The following is a 24314-nucleotide window of genomic DNA, read 5'->3' on the forward strand; positions in this document are numbered from 1 at the left end:
GCTTGGGAGCACACCTTGAAAAACGTTGCCTTTGCGTTGTAATAGCTGTCAACTAAATAGGGGCTAAATGAATATACTGTCTTTCTGTAATTGCTAAACCCAATGTGGTGTTTACTGCACTGCACTGTGTTCCACCCCCCGCCCTCAAGAAATGCATAAATTAAGCAGGGAGTGTTGCTGATTGGCCAGCTCGTTTCTTCCGCTCCCCGGCTCAGCAGCTTCATTGGTCAGCCGCCCTGTTGAATGAAGCGCCGCAGAAACGTGCAGACAGGAGGAAGCTGGGAAGGCGCCGCAAGGAGGAACAGAAGCACAGCCACACGACCGCGGGGCGGGCTGCTGTGGTGGTCGGACACCGGTTATCTGTCGACCAGAGGCGGCTGGCTCTCTCCCGGAGCTCGGTGTCGGAGAGTGAATGAGGTTGATGCTGCTCTGCTGCACCTGGAAGGACGAACGCATGGGAGAGGAGGAAGGTAAGGAGCTGCTGCTGGGGGGGGGGGGGGGGGCATGCGGCGGTGGCGGGGCGGGAGATGCAGGGACAGGAGAAAACACAGAGGATGCTCCACCGAAACTGGCAGTTAACATTATGCTTTTAGCTATGTTTCCTACTTTGGGTGTCGTTCATTGTCAGTCAGAGACAGACAACAGTGAGGCATTGGCGTATCTGCAGGGAGCGTCCGGCTGTAACGTTATTCCCACATAGTGCTGCGACTGAAGCCATGTTTTGTTGATGCACCCGTGTCGTTTGGTTGCAGTGTTCATCCTCAGGCCATGCACAGTGGTCATTATCTCTGGGATAGCCAAAGATATTGTGCTTATAAACAGCTTGTTACATGAATACAATATAATGAGGACTCGGCGTGATGAATGCACACAATTATTTAAGGAAAGGTGCAGCTTGAAGTGCTATTGCCCCGCATCATCTAAAGGTTTTACAAAGTTGAACTTAAATGAACATCATACTAAGTGAGGTGGAGCTGCAGCTTCTTTGGCAAAGGCACCTCTAATAGCCCCAAAGGTTAAAATACCCTCCAACTTTCCTCTTCGGTCTCATTATGAATGACCAGTATACATATACTAATGGAAGTAATTATTAACACAATGTTACCTCATTCTGATTTGTTAGAATAAACATTAACTGGAGAAATAACTCTAGGACAGTTGATTTCCAATGCATTGCAAGATACATTTGAGGGGTTGTGAGATGATTAACAGAAGAGGGAAATAAAAAATAAACATATTCATGCTACACAAAGTAGGCCTAATGCTAATTTCTTTAAATGTCTCTCTAATTTTTTTCTCATAAATTACTTTATTGTTTTACTTCTGGACTTTAAAACAAGCTTTGGTATAATAATTGTGTATCTCTTGGACGTCACCGTATCTTTAGCGATTCTGCACACTCTACTAAAATAAACCTATGAACTTGGAGCATTGAGGTGTGTGTGTGTGTGTGTGTGTGTGTGTGTGTGTATGTGTGTATGTGTGTGCGTGTGTGTGTGTTTGTGTGTGTGTTTCTGCGTGCGTGCCTAACATAGGTATAAGTGTCTTCTGTGAGACCTTTGCAGACAGCAGAGGTCAAGAGGACACAATTATCAGGGCGAGAAATGCTCCATAAGAAAGTAATAATTTTTATTAGCAAAGAGGAGAGGAGAGGAAAGGTAACCGGACCGGCTAACGAGCCAAGATGATCAATAAAACTACTACAGCAGAGCGGCTCGGTCAGGCATTACAGGAACAAGCCGACGGCACAAAACCTCCGCCAACACAGTTTTTAATCTGAGGGATCGACGAATAACAGAAGCTGGAATGATACCTTCTTTTGTGATAAAACATTGGTACACTGGTACCACCAATATGCTGGACAGATGTTGTGTTGCATAGGACAGATGTCTCTTTTAACTCTGAGCTGATCTGTGTTCAGCATTTGACTTGTTTATAGCTGGTTTGCATTTGACAGATGGCATGCAGTTATACTGCTGTGGATGTGAAGAAGAACTTTGTCACAGATGTTTGAGTTAAAGTGTTCTGTAAAAATAGAATAATGCAGTAAATGTGTTAAATACAGTGTATTATGTTTTACTTTTCCAGCTACAGAAACATGATTTATTGCCAATAATCATTTTTGCAATCATTTGCATACAGTAGGGGAGAATGCCCTGCTCTGTGTAACGCGTCTAATGTATGATGCCCAGTTTCCACAGATCAAGTCTAAAGAAAATGTACAACTTGAAATAGTATCTGCTTCTATGTCGAAAAGGTGACATCATTCACTTTTGAAGTCTTGAACTATGTTATTTTTGAGTTTACTGCAGGTTTAGTATCTCTGACAGTCTATGAACTCCAACAAATTTCAAGATCTTTAGAGTGACAGTACAAAAACTCAGCAATGATGCTAATAAAGCATAGTGCAGGAGTTACTTCACTAAGTTACACTTCAGCTTCATCCTTTTCTTACCGATAATAGTCCAGCCCACGCTAATAATAGGATCAACAGGAATGAACTGTGTTTAACTGGCGGCCATGTTTATGTACGTTGTTACTTAGTTACCTCACCACCTCCTTCTTAGGATGTAAAGGGTGTGTGTTCCTAAGCAAATGAACTGCAACAGCAATAATAGCTGCGGTATTAAGTCGTAAAATCCATAGTTTCAAACACACACATACACACACATGAATTTCTATGATTTTACACAAGAGTATTTTACTTAAGTTAGTTTTTGTTGTTGACACTTTTGACAATAGTCTGTTTAATGTACAGATGTTGCATCCTGTCCACGTTTGTCCCCAATCAGCTCCACACAGGCTTCTTCCTTTTTGACCAAACTTGGATTTTTGGACACCAATGACACCAAAGTCCCTTTAAAAACCTTAAAGAATCACAGGTGCTAAATCAAATTTTTCTTCTTGCCAAAAATGATATAGTTCAGAAATTTAGTAGTAGAACTACTTAAGTATTACATCTTACTTTAAAAAGGATTTCCTGGAATGATCAATAGCAATTTGAATCACTGGCTTGAAAGCCATGTGACTTCAATAATAGTCATTAGGATATTTATTCCTAGATTGGATTAAATTAGATTTTAGAAACAATTTAGTAGTCATTAGCCAAAACTTCGGTAGATTAATAAAAGTGCAATAGTGTTAAACTGTTCTTGAAGAAAAAAATTAAATAATGTTTTAAAATTGAATCTAAAAAGTTTCCATTATTTCATTAAAAGTTTTGATTTCATATGAATTGTTTCACATGTGTCATGTGCTGGCTGATACTTTCAGCTTTTGACTTTTTCATGTGTGTTGTGTATTTGTTATCTGGAGCTTCAGTACAGATTTGCATTGAAGGCCTGATAAGAATACAGATAACAGTCACATGCAAACACACAGCAATTTTTACATCCCATCAAAGAACTGTTGTTTACTGTACCATAGTGAACTATAAAATGGCGGATATCAGTGAACCATGTGGTCTTTGTCTCACGTGTTACAGCTGGAGGAAGTTTGCCCGTCTGTGCGGGATGCAAACAGAGGATCTACGATGAGCAGTACCTCCAGGCCCTCAGTGCTGACTGGCACACCGTCTGCTTCAGGTACGTTCAGCAGAAATGTACCGTCCAACAGCCTCAACAGCATGAGTTCATGTGTCTTTAAAAGGCAGGGATGGATGAGTGTAGAGCTGAAACAATAAGTCGATGAATGGATTCATTGCTGGACAGAAAATTAAACAGCGGGGCGCCCTGTTTGCTGTTCTCTTGATCTTTCTGTCTCCTCCTTTCAACTGTCTGCTGTCCAAAAACGGCATACAATTACCACAAAATTATAATACAAAATTAAAAATGAACCTGGGAACTATTTTTGGTAATTGATTAATAATTCCAGTAGTTTCTCCAAGCAAAGATAACAACCATTTGCTGGTTTCAGCCCCTGAAATGTGAGGATTCGATGCTTTTCTTTGTCATGTATGATAGCCAATCAGACAAGTTTTGGTTTGTTGGTCGAATAAAATATAAATTTAAACCACCGCTCTACCACTGAACCACAGCCGCGACAAGCAATTTGAAGATTTTTCACCTTCTAATCTGGGATTTAAAAAAAAGATGCGTTTGCAGACGATTAGTTAATGAATTTAAGGGAATAATTGGCAGATAAATAAATAAAAAAACGGTAATCATGTTTTCTTAATGGACCAGAAAATTGTTTCCGCTAATGTATCCAGCCTTTTTTTTCTGTCTATTAATAACATGAGACTTTACTCCTCTTTAGTATCATTTCTGTTGCTATGGCGTCCGTGACAGCCACCGAAACAGAAGCTCATTGACGATGTCTCTTTGGCCTGAACAGCCTAAAAACGTGTCTAAATAATGTTTACAAAAAACCCAAACATTTAGATATGTCTTACATCAACCTAATCAAGGCACTCGCCAAGATTTGTAAAGGCATTGTTAATAATTTACTTGATATTTTAAAGCTGCTGGAGACCTTTCATCCTAATCAACAGACATGAACTGGAGTTTCTGTTGTGTCAAGCTCACAGCGTTGGACCTGGATCTGTATCAGACAAGAGTCAGGAGAGGGTTGTGTTTCAGTCTCAGGCAGGTTTCTCGCTACATGAGGTGCCACGTTTTGGAAATAACTATAGTTTTACAAGGTCTAAAAGCTTTTTGCAGAGTGACTGTGTGAGTATCGAGACTGTACAAAATGTCTTCTTAGTTGATTTTTTGATCAGTTGTTGTGTGTCTGTGTGTGGGCAGTGAGACTTCATCTGTCTCTGTGTGAAAGTGTCTCTATTCACATTGTTTGGATTATAACCAATCCACAACACACTAACTTGTAGTGTGTTGATTTTTAATATAAAGCACAGTTCTTGATTGTTCAACTTACACTACAAAAACACAACATTTGGGTGATGTCTCCAAAATGATAAATAATGTGTTATTATTAAATCATTAGTACACATTTCTATTAAACAACTTTTTATATTATTTCTATTGTAAAGCCAAAATTTTCTTTTTATTGACAAAACAATCTCACCACAAGGTCCACTTAGTAGCTGCTCTGGAGCTCCGGATCGTATTACACAACCTCCAAAAAAGAAGACGTTTTAGGACACTTTAGGGACTTAAAAGAATTAAAGAAAATTCCTCATATTACAATCTAGATTCTACAGTTACCTCACATTCTCTCTTTTATGAGGAGCTCTCACCTTATTTGTGTGATTATGCCACGTGTTTGTTGTTCTTGATCTTCAGATCAATACACTCACCGCAGGTCATATAACACGATGCATTTGAGAACATGAATATCAAGAGATTCAAAGATGGTGTTGGCACACTAATGGCCATCAATTCTTTCAGCACTGCAATCTGAGACTTCCGCAGATTCTTGTATTTGTTATAGAATCCAAAAAAAAATCTGAAAAAGGTTAATTGGTGAGATTTCCATTCATAAAATGAAAACAAAGATTTATTCTATTCTAATATGTATAGAGCCTTCCATACAATTGAAATTATTAATACATTTTAAAAATCTAACCACAAACTGATACATACATGTTTTTTTGTGTCTTTTTTGAAAGCATTTTCTCTAACACAGTGACCGCTTAACATCATGCTAGTGCCTTTCACTTGTATTGTGGTTTTTATACTATGTTACGAAAATGCTGCAAAAAACAATTTCTCTGACTCATAATTCCCATCAGTGCTGATTCGCTCATTAAGCTGAGTCAGGGAGAGTTATTTACTTTAAAGTGGGGCAGTTCTTACCACGCTGTTGTATTTAATAGGACACAGTTGTTGTTGTTGTTGATGTTGATGTTGCTGCAGCTTTTGTAACTCTATGATCTTATGTAATCTCTCCACATCTTTCTCTCCTCTCCTCTCTCACACCTTTCCTCCAGCTAACTTTGTTTCTGATGATCAGGGGATCAAACCCCTTGTCGAGGTGTTCTTGCTGACCCAACCACCACTGACTCAAGTGACATCACTTGAGGCAATTTATCAATACAATGTAGCAACAGTGTAGCTAACATTAGCCACTTGAGCTAATATTGGTTGTTTATGCATTATGGCCAACGTTACCTCGACACAACAGCTTCATTGGCAGCGTAGAAACATCCAACAGGATGCTCATTGTGCCTAGTCTGGTTAAGTCCTTGTTGTTAGTTTGTGAGTTCTCAAGAAGGAAGGTTGAAAGTGAGACATGCTAGCTTTTAGTTGCAGTACAAAAGCTGTGGTTTTATCTCCTGTGAGTTAGGTTTTTGCTTGCTTGTGGTGTCTAGAGCTGATTAGCTTTGGGTATCTTGTCTCTAAAGTTCTCTATCAGTAGGCTAACAGGTACTAAGCTTTCAATTTGCTGTTGTTGTTAGCTACCACTAGTTGTTACAAAAGAGCCACGTATCACTCACAGCACATTTAGCATTTTTGTGACTTTTTTAAATGTTTGTGAAATGCTGCAATTAAAGCATGGTCTTTCATTTAATTTTGACAAGCTGAGGTTTTGCTTCTTCTTGCTTCATTTCTTTGAGGTGATAAACTTCCAGCTGCATCATCGACATCACTCCTTTTCACTCTGTTAATCTGAGCCGGTTGGCAGATTGGCCGTCGCTGTGTGGAAAACTCACCGCTTAGTATGTCATTAATGATTTCCCCCGGCCGGATGTCTGAATGGGAAATCTGAGGAGGATATCTGTGCTCCAGGCAGAGTCCACAATGGATGTGTGTGTGTGTGTGTGTGTGTGTGTGTGTGTGTGTGTGTGTGTGTGTGTGTGTGTGTGTGTGTGTGTGTGTGTGTGTGTGTGTGTGTGTGTGTGTGTGTCTGTGATGAGAGAGTACAGATAGGTAGATACATCTGGCTGCCTCGGCATGGACGAAGGATGTCAGTTGGTTTCAGTGGGGGGGGGGGTCTTTTACGGTGTCTTGCATTGTGTGTCTGCATTTTTTGCATTTCTCTCGTTGTGTGCGCTCATGTGTGTGAACTCATTTCACACCTTTTGTGTGTTTGCATGTAAATGCATTTAGACTTTCACTAAAAATAAATGAACTACTTTGCATTCCTTTTTACTGTACCATCATAAGGTGCTAACCTGAGCGTTGTGCCAGCCTCCTTACACAGAAATCAGCCTGCAGCTTTAAGCCCTTCTGCCCACCATGTAGTGACACAACACACAACAACTGTTTAATTATTTTGAGTGAAGCAGTGTGAACAACTAAGTCTGTAAAAAGGAAGAAGAAAAAAGATAGTCGTAGTCTACTAGAAAGTGTTACATCCTCCTAGAAATCATCCGGATTTTTCCCTGCGTACAACACAGTGTCAAGAAAAGAGGAAATCTTTTTCTGACCCAGATCCAAATCCTTAGGGAGGAGCAGGATTGTCATAGAAATAGAAGATTTAAAACGGCTTTGCTACTCAGACGAGGCTTCCTTGGAAAATTGACTGGTTAGACTGGGAGATGGAGCTTCAAATGCCCAACATCAGGGCGTGGTGATACCACGGAGCATTACTCCAGTGAAAAGGGGTTGGCAGTAGCTTAGTCAGTAGGGGAGTTGGGTTGGGAACCAGAGGGTTGCTGGTCCCATACGGACCAAAGTATGTAGCTGGAGAGGTGCCAGTTCACCTCCTAGGTACCGCCAAGGTACTCTTGAGCAAGGAACCAAACCCCCAACTGCTCGGGCTGCCTTTCCATGGGCAGCTCCCTCACTCTGACTCTGACATCTCTCCATAAAGCACATTTATAGGTACTGAGCATATGTGTGTGATTCAGGCTTGTGTGTAATAACAACAGAGTGAAATTTCCCCTTGCGGGATTAATAAGGTTTACATTATTATTAAAATGAAGTGGAGATGATAGTAGCAGAGGGGAATGCAAAATGGAAGTGCCCAGATTGTTGTTTAAAGGTGGTAGGGTCCTGTGGGTAGAGAAAACAAAACAGTCAGAAAATAGCAGCAACTTGCTGCACATGCAGTGGCCTTCATGGGAAAATGCAGCCGAGTTTTCCCTGAGCTCTGTTTTCACATCGTCTCAAAGCTCAACGGTTGTTCACACTCTTAAACACCACAGGGACTGTGTCCTCTATATATATTAGAAACGTTGCCATACCATTTATTTATGTTTTTCTATACATAGATCTCAGTATTGCGTCCCTCTTGCCAATTTTAAACAAATATAACTTGAACCCAGTTTTGTCAACATTTTACATTTGTTGATGTAGAGTCATTCTGTGGCACAATGAAACTGAGTGCGACCTTGCAACAGTGTTTGTTTATAATAAATGCAGCAGTAAACATGAGCAGAAATTATTCTGCTGTGGTTTTGATTCTAAACTAAACTCTGTGAAGTGTAGTGAAAAACATCACACAGATTGGAGCAACACCACAGATGGTGGTTAAATAATGTAAATGTGTTATTGTGTGTAGTTTCTGTTGCCCCCATGAGGAAGTCTAAGTGATGACAACAACCCTGTTGGCTCGTCCACATTATACAAGCCTTCCATGATCACGCACACACCCCCCATCTGTTTTTGTCTTTTAACAGCAATTTACTTGTAAAAGAAGTAATTATTGTTAAAAGTTATTTATATTACATTGATGTAATCATGGTAATCATGAGGTAATCAGATCCGTGACTCAAAACATTGATCCAAACCGTGACCTTTGTGATCCGTTGCACCCATATCTGAGAGTGATGATAAATTATACTGTAAGCCATTAGAAAATTATAAATGAATGGCTCCAAATATAGGCAGTTTAAAACATGGCAACCGTATTGTCAATTTTGGCAACCAAAAGCTGATGCCTGGTTGCCAAGCCGACAACCCCTTTAAAAAGTTAGCGTTGAGCCCTGAGGTGTTACTTATAACATTATTGATGGCTGTGTTCCGTGCGCAGTATAGGACTCTGAAATTGAAGCAGCTAAAGGCCTCTCTAGATGTTTGTAAGTAAGAGCTGTCATCGAGGAGCTCCTGGGTGAGTTTTATTGCGTTCACTGTGGATTTGAGGGGATTAAGTTAAAGTAGACACTTGAGGTAAGACACCAGACGCAGTAAGAAGGCGTGTAGCATCATTAAAATAGGACTCTGGAGACAGTCCCAACCTCTTTTGGCCTCATGGGATCCAGCAAAAAGATTATTTCTAGTTGTACACTTATTAGCATGATGATCCTTTTTTGTTTTTTGTTTTATTCACTGTGTGGAATTAGTGTGTTATATTTTTGTCCTGTTATCGTCAGTCATTGTTTAAATAACATAGTTTAGAATCATTGGATTATTGCACATTGATGTTCTTTTCTACTTTTATGTAGCTACATTAACAATAAAACTGCTTTAAGAAATGTACTTTATTGGAGTTATAGCAATACTGAGAATCTTCTTATCATTTTGTGCTTCTTTTTGTAGTCCACCTCTAAAGAATCGACACGTGCTGCAGTCTCTCTGCAGTGCAGTGCAGCACCGTCCTGCTCCCAATGTAACTATTTCTGCTGCCCCAACACTTGTCCCAACGGACTACAAGGGCTTGTGCTTCATTAGCACAGCTAACAACCTCTTTTTTACATTCAGTGTGCGTAGTGTTTTTTAACGTTGGCGATGGATTCACATTCATGTGCTTCATGTTGTTGTCACATCAACAAACACACTACTCTTGTGAAAAAAAGAAAGTTGAAACTGTTCAGGAAAGGCTGCCTTCTCTCAAGGACAAGCTGACACAACGCCTGCACCTCCTCTGCTGCCTCCTCCATGTGTTGTAGGACACATTTCTGCCTCCATCTGTACCTCGACACGCTGAAGAAATTCTGATGTGTCATCTGAAGAGTTAAAACAGAAGAGACAGGCATATTAAAGATCACTAAATAATCAGAATCATGTGTTAGACGTAGCAAGGTCTTGTCTGCACCATGCCTTTCCTTCCAGCTCTGTGAGACAGTGAAGACGTGGGCTGCAGTGACTCAGCTGTTTTTACCTGCAGATAAACTGCCTGGTGACAGAAGCCGCAGGACACGATAGATAATACATGGCTCCTACAGTATTTGTCGGATTTTTTACTGAGCCGAGTTAGAAAAAACAGTTGAATACAATATCTGCACATCACCCTGTACCTGGACACTGAACTCTGACAGTGTTTATGGTTTTAGATGGATCACATCAGTTCAAAAAATATTTAATTATTAAAATAAGTTACATAAACAAACATCTTTTGATGGGGATCCATTAAATTTGGATATACATAAACTTGTTTGTGCTCTCTCATGCACAAACTATGTGATGGTTTTTCTATTTACCAACATACAATATACTAGTACCAATGTATTTTATCTATCATTGATAACCTAATATAGGCTGATACACAGCATCGGCCCAGACTGTTTATCAGCACAGCTCTACTTTGTGAGTCATGATGTCCGAGGATATTGGAATCAATCTGAGCAGATGGTCGCTGGCGCTGTGTAGAGGATATCTGACTCAGCTGGTTTGTCCGAGACTGCGTTAACAGATGGGTTGCGGTCTATATGAGACTTCTTTGGGTATATCTGTAAGTTAAGTTATGCTTGAAATTAGTTTTTTTTTTCCACAGATATCACCTTATGTGATAATTGTTGTCTTATTGAAGATGAGACACTGTGCCTCCTCTCATCCTAAAACAAAGCACGTTAGGAGTGCTTTGAGGCGGGTGGTAAATAAAATGAAATTAGAGAAGGTGGAAGAGTTCAACAGATGATGGATAATAAGACAATTTGATTTTTGCCGCCAGAATCTTTTACTCTCAGACATTTTTATTGAAGTTCCATCACAAACACAGAAATGCTCACACAATGCACATTTCCCTTTTTTCCTTCCAATGTATGAAGGCACAAACCCCCCTCCCCTCCCTCTAGCCACATCCACAAACAACACCTCACATGGAGCTCTGTACCTGGAGCACTGCAGGAATCTGCTGTAAGTCAAGTACCAAACCGCATTAAAAACGTACCAGCATTAATAGATAGAGAAATAAAGATAAATGGGTAGAAGAAGGCAAATTCAGACATTGACAAATACAGATGAAAAAACCTTCAGTTTGACTGAAGACTCTCAAAGTATTTTCAGGAAGGGTCCCCACACCCTCTGAAACCTCCCACCTCAGTTACAAACTGAGTAGCGGAACTTTTCAAGGTCTAGACAGGACATGATGTCCCTAAGCCGTCCCTAAGAGTGTGTGTGGGCGGAGCAGCATCCCTCCATCTTAGTGGTATTGCTTGCCTAGCCAAAAGAGAAGCGAAGGACAGTGTGCGACTTTTGGTTGAAGTTCCACCCCAGTGGTGCCAAAAAGGCCAATCAGTGGGTTGGGATCTAGCTCAAGATTAAGAATAAGAGATAAGGTTTGGAAAACGTCTCTTCAGTATCTTTCCAGGCTGGGACAACCACCAGAATCTTTGAGTGTATTGAATAGTGCAAAATGGAGGTTCACATTACAGGAGAGACTCTAATGAGGTTAAAAAGAAGAAATAAGCAGCTATAAAGTGGGCGGGGCTGGGGACAGGAAATACTTGATAAAGAAGCATTATTTCTCAGTGCAGCTGCACTGAGAGAGGAAGTAGAGAGAGAGATAGTCACTGATAGTTGTGACAGCGAGCTGGTCAAGCTGTTGACCTGACTGTCAAAACAAGACCGCCGCTCCCACGGGTGACATGTCAGCAAAGAACCAACGCAGCAGAGTGCTACTCAGAAAGTAAGTGAACCAGTGAAAGTACGTGATTGGATGTTTCTTGAGTTTATAGATTGAGGATAATGTTGCTCCGGTTAATAGAGTGAACCTTACACAAAATTATCTTAACTTAATGTCAATGTACTTACTTGTTCTGGGGCTTTTAAACATATCAAAGAGCCTTCTTCAGTAGATAGTTTGTTTAGTTTCTATGGAATTAAAGACATTCAAACTTTCTGTTATTTTGAACTCTTTCAGGACGTTTTGTCTTGACTCTCTCTTTTGCAGTCTGTTGAATAGGCCTGCAATTTTATTTTCATCATCGATAATTCTGAAGACTATTTTGTTGATTAATTAAGTGATGGTTTGGTAAATAAAACAACGTGACTTCATCAAATGTCTAGCTTGTCCGACTAGCGGTCCAGAAACTTATTAATTTTACTATAATGTAAATTAACTTTGTGTGTATTACTGCACATCTTTTATGTAAGACCAAAAAAAGTTGAAATCTCGAAATGGAGAATCATCAGACGTTCTGCATTGTTTAAAAAAAAGGAATAGTTGAAATAGTTCTCTTCCAATCAACAAATTAAGGAATCAACTATAGGTTGAAGCTCTAACAGGGAACACAGATGACATTGAGATTATGGCAAATTCTCCCACAATTTTATTTTGATGTGCATGTTTATGTATTTATATATAATATATATATATTTATATATATTTATATATATATATATATATATATATATATATATATATATATATATATATATATATATATATATATATATATATAATTATATTGTGTATGCTTTGTGGTGCAGGTGGCACGTTTTTTTTTTTTTGCCGTTTGTAGACCCTGGGCTGTCTACAGAGACCGTGTTTTTTACAGTGTGTTCTGGGGACAGGCAGCTCGCGGATAGTGAGGACATGTTTGCCGTATGTGACAATCACTTTTGTACCATAAATCGATTAGAGCACCTTTAAAAAGTCTGCCTGACAAAAACAAACCAAATACACTTTCCAAACCTAACAAGTGGGTCTTGATGATTAGACATCGTAAGACCCCTAAACTATATTCTCCTCTATCCTCTCATAATAATAAGACAAAAGAAATCCACTATGTTTTAACACTTTAATGGAATCTTGCCTGCGTTGTAGAGTTGAGCTTTAATTTAAATTTCCCACGGCACCAGGTGAGATCAGCAGAGAGATTGGGAAAAATCCGTACGGAGTATGAACCTTGGATGTTCATACTGTCCCGCTCACTCCGAGAGAGTTTAAGTATCTCCTCCTTCATTTGGTAGTGGTGGAAGCACTCCGAGGGGGACATCAGGGACCGGGCTTTTGGGTTGAGGGAGCGATGCACACGTTCAAATACCGGAGTGCGAGACAAAGTGGTAAAAAAGGATGACATAAAATCAGAGAGTCACACACCATCAGGGATGCCTGTAACCCGGAGGTTCACTCTTTGTGCGGTTTTCCAGGTGGTCTTCTCCCTGAGTAGTTGATTTTCTGTGGCTAACGCAGCACACCGCTTCTCAACTTTCTGGAGACTGCAGGTCATGTCGGTAAGGGCTGACTCCATGGTCACGATTCTGGTTCCGTGGTCCTAAATAGTGTCAACCAGAGCAGAATGTGACTTCCACACTTGTGAAAGAAACTCAGTCCTCAGTTCTAATATGTCTTTCCTAATGTTCCTAATTATCAACTTCTCAAGCAAGGCGTAAGCTCAGCCCCCGTGGGTTCAGCTGCTGTAGCTAGCTTACCGCCGAGGTCGCTACCATTAGCTTCAGTTGTCTTTTTCGTATTTTATATATATATACAAAAGTTGTTGATTGTCAATAGGAGACAATAAGAATCAAAAAGAAATCAGTAGGCTTCACTAAAAATATATTTTAAAAGTCTAGTTCACAGAGGGACTCCCATCCGTCTCACCACTCGCAGAGCATACCTGAAGTCCAAGTGCACGGTTTTGTAGGATTTTTTTTTTTAGGTATATTTTCTTATTTCTTAATATACAAGATACAGTTAATGATCATTATTGATTAATCTGCCAATTTTCTTGAATTGTTTGGTCTATGAAATGTCCAAAAATATTACATGTACTATGACATAAGACAATAGAAAGCATCTGATCCTCACAGTTAAGAAACTAGATCAAGGTTATGTGATAATTGACCTATGTTGTTTCAGCCCATTTCCAAAATCTTAAATATCACTTCCCCTCAAGTTTAGCACAGAAGCGCTTAACTGACTTTAATGTAAAGCACAAAAAGTCCATCATAGCGTGTTTAAATTACACTTAATGTCTTCACTCCAGTCAAGTCAAGTCAACTTGTAGTCAATTCTGCAATATTTGCCAGACATACAGAGCAATTGAAAATACATTTCTTTCCGACCCACGGTGCAATATGGAAAGTTTTTCATAATGTATAGACTGTAAGAGGGATGTAGATACTGAAACGTGTTCCTGTGTGGGTTCAATGTGGGTTCAGGAACAGGATGTAGTCATTTCTCTCTTAAGTTGTCGCTCACACCCCTAATGACACAGCAAACATCAGTCACACTTCTGTCTGTCTGGATCCAAAAACTCATATTTACCACTAACTTCCCTCAATAAACAATGAATCAAAAACGGCTGTCCTGCATGTGACTCTGTGTGTGTGACTCTGTGTGTGTGTGTGTGTGTGTGTGTGTGTGTGTGTGTGTGTGTGTGCGCATGTCTGTACGCACGTGTGTGTGCGTGCATTATTACTTATTATTGGTATTTGTCTTCTTGATGTTATACATCATCAGCTTTTACCAAACTTATGTGTGTTTTTGAGTCAAAATAGTGAAGGATGGCTCTGAAGTCTATGTGTGTGTGTGTGTGTGTGTGTGTGTGTGGCAAAGCCTATAAGCCTGTTATCCAGCACAATTACGCAAAGGAGTACAGGAAAACTCATTTGTTCATCTAATTGAATGTCCAGTTTTTAGTTTACTCCAATGAAGAAATAACGATTTGCGTACATATTTCTCTTTTTGTAAGATGAATGTTTATTTATTAAGAATCCACAATGCATGTCAGATATTTGAAAAATTGCATTTGTTATTCTGACTTTTTTTCATCACCCAATTCATGATCCAACTGCAGACAGACAAGATTTACATTCTATTAAACTGTTTTATAGTCTAATTGTATGGCCTGTTGGTCGAAATAAAAGATCAAAAAGAAAAAGGACCTTCCCATACCCTTGCATTAAATTCTTTTTTGTGAAGTGAAGACAAAGTTAAATCTTTCCACGGATTCTTTTATTTGGATTTAGGAAGATTTCTCCCCTAAAATAGTCTGACTCATTGTTTTGTTTATCTTTTTCTATCAAAAATAAGTTCCCTGTCATTGTTACACTAAAAGCTGTTTGATTTTTGATTGAAGCGTGTCATTTTGATTTATTGTCTCCTTTTATACTCATCCAGTGAGACTTTGCTCTGTGTCTGGCTCTGCACCAAAAACTTGTCCTCCTCACTATGACGTTACCTGGATTCATACGTGCTGCTGATAACATTTGCAGAGAGGAGAAAGGAGTTGTCTTGTGTGTTGGCACATTTTAATCACCTGTTCCCAAGCTCCAACCTTTGGCTCTCGCTACAATGCTTTAATCACACTTTGAAAATTCAATTTTGCCACATTTGCGCTAGATAAACTCAAGACTTAAACCCTGCATGTGATTAAAGAAAGGAGGATTAACCCCATTCTCTATATTGAGTAACTTTTATATTTGACCTTCATCGTTTCATAAAAAGTATGCAGTTTTTGTCAGCATCAAGACACCTTAAGACTTAAGAACATGCAATTATGGTTTTATCTGCTGCTTTCATCATGCCTAGTTTAATAACTCTAGATCTGGCTGCGATGTTTAAATGTTTAAACGTGACGTTGTTTTCTTTCGCTATGCAAATTCTCTGGGAAAGGTTTTTCTGGGTCGGATGGGTGCAGTTCCACCGTTGACTGCTAAGCCCATGGTTGCATTAAGACATGGTGCTCTTCCTGGGGACTTGTGTGGCTTCTTGACAAGCCGACCGGACGTGACAGGGGGGCATGGTGGTATCGACGATTCATTTTTTTATTCGATATTCAAGATTGTGAATTAATTTCGATCAATTTTGATTAAAAATCGAAATTGTGACACCCTTACTCAGAAGCCTTTACACACATGAATCCGTTAGTCCAACTGGACTTCCTGGATCAATAAGATAATACTAAGATTTCAATAGGATTGTTCTAAATGAGCCGGGCCTGTGCAGAATCCATAAGCGCACAATGCATCCCGTTTAGTATTCTGTCCGACTTGACATGCTCCGACATCATGCAAACTTAGGTAAAGTTAACCTCACAAAACAAAGGCGGCTCCAGTTTTTGTTGTCTTGTTTGTTGTCATTGTGTTTTATTGAAACTTTTCTTCTTTTTTTAACTGGAGAGAAATGGATTTTATTAGTCAAACTTTGATGGTGGCCAATGGTGACTTTTATCAGTCAGAGGCTGAAAACAGCCTCAGTAACCTACAAACATTACAAATAGTTTTCATAGACAGCAATCCAAGATAGTTTCAGTCTACGATATTACCACATCTGATTTGGTTCTTAAAGTATTCAGAAACACATTGCAACTTTTGCTAACAAGTGTGATGTTAGGATTCTTAAATAACCTACAACCTGACGGGTTAATAATGAAAACTATTTTTATATTATAAAATATATTATATATAGATATATATTTTTGTTGTTGTTTTTGTTTTCAGGAATTGATAACTTGAAAAGCATGTTTGATACTGAATTCCCAGATTTTTTAAATTTTTTTACTTAATTGTTTTAGGCCCTAAGTTGGACTGAGTCTTGGCTCCATAAACTGACTCACGTGGCTGAATTCACCCACCACCAGTTTTCCCTAATGCATCAGTTCCTATGTTTGTGTCTTAACTGTAGGAAAACAGACTTTAATCTAAAATAATTGGTAAAAGACACCTGATAATGAACAGGGGCTCTGTTGTCTCTCCCAAATCCTGCTGAACAACGCTCATCTAAGTTTCCAAAGCTCCCTGAAACCTTTTATCATTTCCTCGCAGTGGAACACGTGAGAGAGCCCGGGACAGACTGTGATGACAGTCAGTCTGTCAGGGCAGCTTAACAGTTACAAAGGAAACTGCTGCCGTGCACATCATTTACTCACAGTCTGCCAGGGCTCCTGTTTACCAACTGAATGGACCACCGGGCCACAAATAAAGAGACTGTCTCACACAGTCCATGCAGCGCTAATGCTCAGAGCGTGCAACTATAGCTTCTGTTTAAAATGCACAGCCTGCTCTCCTTTCTGTGTTTTAGCTCTTTAATTGTAGCAAAAAACAAGTTCTCCAGGGGTTAATGCCGATGTAAATGTTGCTGAGCTTGTGTTTTCCAAGGTCAAGGGCACACACTGAAGCCTGATTGGCTGAGGGATTTCCTGGGAGAGTGTGAAACCACCCAACAGAGAAAGATGTGGGGGTTAGCATGAGGTAATGCCTTTTTGTAATTTATTTTTTTGTGAGGAGGTGACATCATTGCTATGGCATTCTATGTTACCATGGAGAAGAAGGAGGGAGGGGAGGAGAGGGGGGGATGTTAAAATGAGATGAACAAAAAAGGGGGGCGTGTGGGAACCGACTAAATGTGTGTGTTAATGTCCGTGTGTCTGTAAATGAATCAAAGTAAACAAATTTAGCCAATTTGGTTTTATAGGAAGATTTATTTGTTAGTGTGCCCACGCACGGCAGACACACACACAAAAACAAGTATGTATTCCCCGTCTCCAGGTGGGAATCCTTTACATTTTCTGGAAAATATGCAGTGGAAATCTTGGCACTGGACCAGGAATTCCCCGCCTCTTTATGTCTCTTCTGAGGGGAAAGAGATTGGTCTCCCCCAGACAGTCTGCCATTTCCTCAGCCTGACTTTCAGGCATCTGTGTGTCTGGGTTGTGTGGGGGTGTGGGTGTGTGTGTCCCTCTAACCCACAACCCCCTCGTCTCTTTCCCAGAGGTTGTATTTTCTCTTTGTCTGTAAGGATTTCAGCTTATCCTGCAAGTACAATAACAACAGCTGAGCACTTTTTTCATGCCGTAGACACTTTTGTTTCTGGAGTTTATTGTCTAGTCTTCCTGGTTTTACTGGAAGGCAAAGCAGACCCGTCTATTGGCTTATTGATTAGAACTACTCTAACGCATTTCTGCTGTCTTTGCAGATAGAAAGGAGATGGATGTCCTCTTGAGCTGGGTCAGATGGTCAAAGATTTAATAATTAATGAGGACATACACATGTGTGTTTTGGGCGGTGAGGGGGCAGGTGTTTGAAAAGGTGTGGCTCCTCGTAAATCTTTCAGCTTTGCATCTGTCACACCTCCACCAGAACACTCACTGTTTCCTTTTGACTCCTCCTGCTTCCTGTAGCAGTGTCAGCCCACACGTCATTTAATGACCTGTGGCTACATGTACACACACACACACACACACACACAAAATGCTGACCATCGCTGGATGGTCAGAAAGGTTTGTGCTGGAATCAGATTAAACCTTGGTTTGGTTTTATTTCACTCTGAGGCATTCAAGGGCTTATCTTGAAATAAGTGAAATAAACAAATAAAATTCAAGAGCTGAATGTTCGCATACACTGTAGTAGTTTCACATGCTGCTTTGTTCAGATTAGACCTACAACATTTGGTTGATTAGTAGATTAAAATAAGAAATTAAGACAATAAGGCAAATTCTCTGTAATTTTAGCTTCCTACATGTTAAGATGTTCTGCTTTTCTTTACCATTCATGATTGGGAATTGATTATTTTTGAGGGTTTTGGACTGTTGCTGAACAAAACATGACATTTTAAGATGTCACTTTGGACATTTAAATATTTAAAAAAAAGGTAACATTTAATAATCTAATTGAAAAAGAATTGCCAGATTATTCAATAATAAATAAAATAAATAATGACTAGTTCATATTTGTAATCTTGTGTACATGTTGTAAAATAAAAAAGCACCATCTTAGTACCATTTGCTGATAAGCTGCAGGGCTGACTCGTAGTAGCTGACGTTACCCCACAAAGCTTTGCGTGCTTCACCAACAGACAACTGAAATAATTGGAAATATTTAGTCCTAATTAATAATTAATTTTCTATCAGCATGTCTGCCGTTTCCCTGTGTCTGTGTTTCTGTTTGACCTTTACCTAATTCATTCAACTGTTGTAGGCTCGCAACTATTATTTGTTTTTAATTGTTGATTAATCTGCAGAATGTTTTCTATTTTGACTAAACCTAGCAAACTTGTATAAATTGATTGTTAAAATAGTGTCGTCTGTTTGTTTTAGCTTAAGTTTAAACACACACAGCAATAACTATAAATGATATGTTTTTATGTATCTTCTGTGCTGAATGGTGACATATAGTATGGTAATGCGTGTCACACATTTTTCTAATTTGTTAAGGCTTCTGTTAGTCATTATTTCTCATTCAATGTATTTACATTTGTGTCCTCTTCAGCAGTTCAGTCCCTCAGGGAATTCAATTTCATTCATTTATTCTGACCTGATGTCTTTTCCATTCAACTTTAAATCATTCATATCAACTGGGACAAATTAATCATGTTAGGTATTGACCCGGGTCAGGCCGCCAGCATGATAAATAGGAGGCACAGCCATTCAAAAACATATTACATCATAGAAGTGTGCAATGAAATCATCTCCCTGGGAATAATAAATATGAATAACAGACTAATAAAAAACAGCATATGGAAAATTCATCTGGCATTGCGTAATTTAAAAAGTTTATACTAAACTACTACTGATTCATGTCCGGATATTGAGATCCACATAAACTTTCTTGACTTATTATGACCTAAAATGAAAAATGTCTACTCGACCACCTTGTCACACATTACAGATGTTGTGATTTTTTTATTTGTACATTTTTGAAGAGCTAGCTAACAATTTACAAGCAGTGTTTGAATGCTTTTAGCCATGCAAGCACTGACAGACTGAAAATGCTATCATGGGCACCTCTGTGATTTCAGGTCATATCGGCTGTCTTGCTAATTATAAATGAAAGTGCTGACAGAGCCTTGACATGATGTGTGGGGGATAATGTTTGCAAATTCAAGTAAAATACTGACTTCACTTCACCCGTGTTAATACTAGCCCTATGCTAATAGGGATTTAGTGTTATTTCTTGTTAGGTATCTCAAAACCCTTTAGATTTACAGTATCGTGTGAACCCTTAGAGAGGGCCCACCCCCCAGGTTGGGAACCACTTATCTAGAAGACAATAGAATAGGAAAACTAGCCTTTGCAGATATACAGACACTGAGTATGTGATTGGAGTGAAATGTTAGCAAACACAGACGGCCACCTTCCTCTGGCTGTGTCTGGGGAGAAGGTTGCCTCCTTTTGACCTGGTAAAAGGAATTTATTACTCTGTCACGTTTAGCTAATTCCATCAGGGATTTGAGCAGAAGGGAGGACAGTTTCAGATTTACTAACTCCACTCTCTCGTTCTCATCTTCTCTCTCATTGGTTGTTTGCCGACCCTCGGGGGATCCAGCTGGGTTTCATGATGTCTGAAATCTCCTCTGCTCCCTCTCACTCTTCATGGCAGTTGTTTATGTCTAAACGTCCTGCCTTTTGTTTGTTTTTTGACATTTTTGTCCTTAGGTTATTTCGTCTTAAATCAATCAAAGGTCCACGTTATTTAGTCTTGTCTCTTTGTCGGATATTAGTCTTTTCTCATACCATCTTACAGATCTTCTCAAACTCCTTTCTTTTTCTGTCCTTGAACATCAGTATTGATTGCTTTACTAAAGGGCATGTAATATTTAGTAGTGTCAGAGCGTGCGAGAGTGAGAGAGACTGCTAAGCTTTTTTATTCAGCTATTTTTTTCTCGGATCATCATATAGCAGAGTGGGTTAAAGACTCTTGAGTCTGTCACACTGATAATCCTCTTACACGTCTGAGCTGATGCACACTCTAACACAGTTACACAAAAAAGCCCAAATGGGAGCGCAAACACCCTTTAACACACTAACCGTGAAAAGCATGTGATTTTTTTACTGTGGTGGTGTTTTTTTAGGATCATAGAATTCCTGAGTTGTAACTGAGCATCACTGCCGATCTCCTCCAACTCTGAGATAAGATTCTTGTCCTGAAGGCAGAAATTTGGCATCGCCATCTGGGAGTCACTAATGTATTCACCCATATCTTTAACACTCCCTGCTCTGCTCCGAGAGGGTTTACTGAACGGAACTGAACCTTAGAGCATCGCGTGTGTGTGTGTGTGTGTGTGTGTGTGTGTGTGTGTGTGTGTGTGTGTGTGTGTGTGTGTGTGTCTTTGTACACACATCTGTGTGTATCCTCCCCAGGTGACCTTGCCCTAGCAGAGGTTTGCAGGGGTAACGGCCGTTATTGAGTGACAGAGAGTCAAGAAAGCTGAGTAGCTCCTGGCTTGATGCTGAGGACGTCTTTTGAAAGCCTTGACCCAATTCCAATCCCCCGCCCCACACACACACACTGCATGCGGAAGCAGCTCTGCCACAATCTGCTGAGCTGCAATGAAGCTCTGCATGCAGATGCTGGGAAGAGTGGGTGTGTCTGCTTGTCTAATAAATAAACTGTGTGATTATGGTATGTGTGTAGTTATGTGTATATGTGCAGGCCTACAGTATAGATGCAACACCTTGGGCAAAAAACGAAGAGAATTGGTGCTTCTGCTGAATATTAACAAGTCCTTCACTGGTTATTACTTTACTAACAGCAACAAACAGCAAAGTGTCTTCTTGTCTCTGTCAGAAACATAACTGCACAGATACGGGTCACAGTTAAGATCTCACAGAATAATTCTTCTAAAGAGTAGTGTGTGTAGGGCTGCACAAATGACTGCTTCATTAATTAATCTGCAGAGGATTTTCTATTTAGTTGATCAATCGTTTTACCCATTAAATGTCAGAAAGAACTCGCTATTTTTCAAAAACCAAAGATGACATCTTCAAATGTCTTGTTTATTTAAATGTCTCAGCAGTATCACTAAAATGAAGAAGTGTGACTCATATGTAAATGTAAACATCAAGAAATTTGCATGTGACTAGAGACTAAGTTAATTATTGTGGTCCAGCCTTTGGAGCCATGCACACTCTTTTATATGTTTAGAGCAAACAGCCCTGGTCTTAAGCTGCCCTGAGCTGGGACGAGGCCAGACGGCTGGCTGATGGGAGGGAAGCTCCACTGGGAACGAGTTCTTCTTAGTCTTGGCCATTAGACACAGAGATTTATACAGATTAGACACAAGCACATACAAGGCTGCAAGCATGCTGATGCAAGTGTACTAACGCACACATACAGTACAGAAATGCTTTTACCATAAGCATAGGGATTAGCCCAATTTTTGATATATGACCACACGCAGAGCCAATGTGCCCACTTAACCACAGCTATGAATACATGACATGTTTACAAGCAAATTATAATGAAAAAGAACAGTCAGAGACACATTTTCTAAACAGTGCTACTTGGTTTATTCTGGTGGTTTCTCAACAACAGATGGGCCTGAGTTACATAAGATTGTTAACACCCTTTGTTTTGCTAAGAATGATCCATTATCAATTAGCAGGATATAAATAACCTTTGTCTGTTTTTGTCACTATTTTGACTATCAAACCAGCATTTGCAATGTTTTCTTATTTGCATTGTCAGTCACCACACACGCTCTTTGTCACCATATTATGTTACGTTATTATGGCAGCCTCTGCCTGTCCTCGAATCTTTGTCATTCGCCCTTCACTCTGTCGGCGTCTGATGTCTATCGGCTAATAGCAAATGGACAGACCAGAAACAGCTCTACATAAAATTAGCCTATGTTGGATGGTGCTGTCTGTAAAAAAAAAAAAGCTACAGTTATAGTACACATTACATGTTTCATAATACAATTGTTTTCGGAACAGATGCATCATTCTTTAGGCCTCTGGGTGGGGGGTTCATATTAGGCCTATGTTTATGAGCCGGCGTTGCTAGGAGACGCGCTGTCAACCTCTTTGTACATATAGAAATAAAACAATAGCCTGTTTTATGTGGTCGTACGTTACTTAATTGATAAACAATTGTATCTGGTTTTAAACCGTCTGTGCTTGTAGCCTATATCCTATGAAAGTTGTGCAAGATGCGCTGGTGACTAATCGTGCTGTTAAGTTTGCAAACTGTGCACTGTTGGGGACGGAACATGTCCAAATTCAGAGCAGCAGGTAACGTGATGTTAAGGGCCGTGACACACTAATCGGCCGTGGGACAGTGTGGAGAGGTTGGTGTGTTCCGTACCGTCGTCCGTCCACAGTGGTCTGGAGGGGCCAGCGGCCTTCATTATGTCCGACCTGATATGCTCGGTCGAAAGGGGGGCACTGCCAGCAGTCGGATTTAAATGGCCAATCTGATTGGTAGAGTGCTAACCCGGAAACGATGACTGGGATGAGTGGGACTACAGTCTCTCAAAATCCGAGGAAAATCTTTTAATCTGACTAATTTAACTTCCACCCTTGGGAAACATCCGGGTTGGTACATAGGGGCTTTTTAGGGAGGGAGATAGGGAGTAAACAGGCTCTCTGTAGACAGGCTCTGTCGTATTCTGAACAAGCCGTCACGACACTCTGGTTTTGAATTTTTGGAGAAACCAGACCCACTTGACGCGTTCGTCCAATCAGCTGCCGGTTTGCAAAATACAGATTAGCGCTGCCTGCCGTTATGGAGGGCTTGTTGCGTCTTGTTGCTTTGGTAACTTGGGGAGACTGATCAGTCCAACTGCCTTTTCTGCCATGGGTTGACCATCTGGTTGGTGTTTCAGGGGCTTAACGCTACCCCTGTTGCCTCAGCACTCTTTACGTTACACCGTGTCAAATCAAAGTCAAATCAAACACTAAGGACGACTTTCTTAGAAAAAAAGACATTTAAATTAAGTTTTAATTCTAGAAGGCTGCTGATTGGTGTTGGTTAATGAAATATTTACATATGGCACACACTGCACATGTTGTTCGTCTGCAATGGCATTGTTTTGTCTTGCATTCCCCCTTTTGCCATTACTGTAGGCCCAGCCATAGTTAATAGTGTGATTTCATTTTGTCTGTTCCACCCTATGTTCCACCCATAGACTGTAGCCTATTAAAGTTCCACCTCAGATGTGGTGGTGTGTGATAGAGCCACAATGGGACTTATTATCACCATGAAAACTATAATTTAGGGCCATTTAGGATGTCATTAGAAGGGTAAAGTGGGGTTTGGAGGGTTAGTACAACACAATGTTCTGTCAACACAAGAGTATGCACTTTTTAAAGTTCCTGGAGGTCTGAACTGCTGATTCAGAGACATACTGATGATGTTGGACACTTGTATTTGCTGCTTTTTCTGCTCATTAAATATAGAAATATGGTACAATTAGTGTTAAAAATAAGCAAAAATGCAAAATATTTTCTGGTTCCAGCTTTAGGTTATTGTAAATTGAATATTTGATATATATCATATACACTCACTGGCCACTTTATTAGGTACCCCATGCTAGTAATGGGTTGGACCCCCTTTTGCCTTCAGAACTGCCTCAATTCTTCGTGG

The 24314-nt window shown here is 39.9% G+C and overlaps 1 protein-coding gene across 2 annotated transcripts in view; it reads left to right on the forward strand.

The window, feature by feature from the left end:
- Positions 1-226: 226 nt before the first annotated feature.
- Positions 227-24314, forward strand: part of limk1a (LIM domain kinase 1a) — a 52913-nt gene continuing 28825 nt past the window's right edge. The window contains exons 1-2 of one of the 2 annotated variants that reach the window (XM_034864277.1): positions 227-470; positions 3485-3584. In XM_034864277.1, the coding sequence (XP_034720168.1) occupies positions 413-470; positions 3485-3584 (158 nt within the window). In that variant the 5' untranslated portion in view covers positions 227-412. Of the gene's footprint in view, positions 471-3484; positions 3585-11546; positions 11692-24314 lie in introns of those variants that run through there. The other variant, XM_034864287.1, reaches the window with a different exon arrangement.

Source organism: Etheostoma cragini, chromosome 3, assembly GCF_013103735.1.
Source record: "Etheostoma cragini isolate CJK2018 chromosome 3, CSU_Ecrag_1.0, whole genome shotgun sequence".
Classification (NCBI taxonomy): domain Eukaryota; kingdom Metazoa; phylum Chordata; class Actinopteri; order Perciformes; family Percidae; genus Etheostoma; species Etheostoma cragini.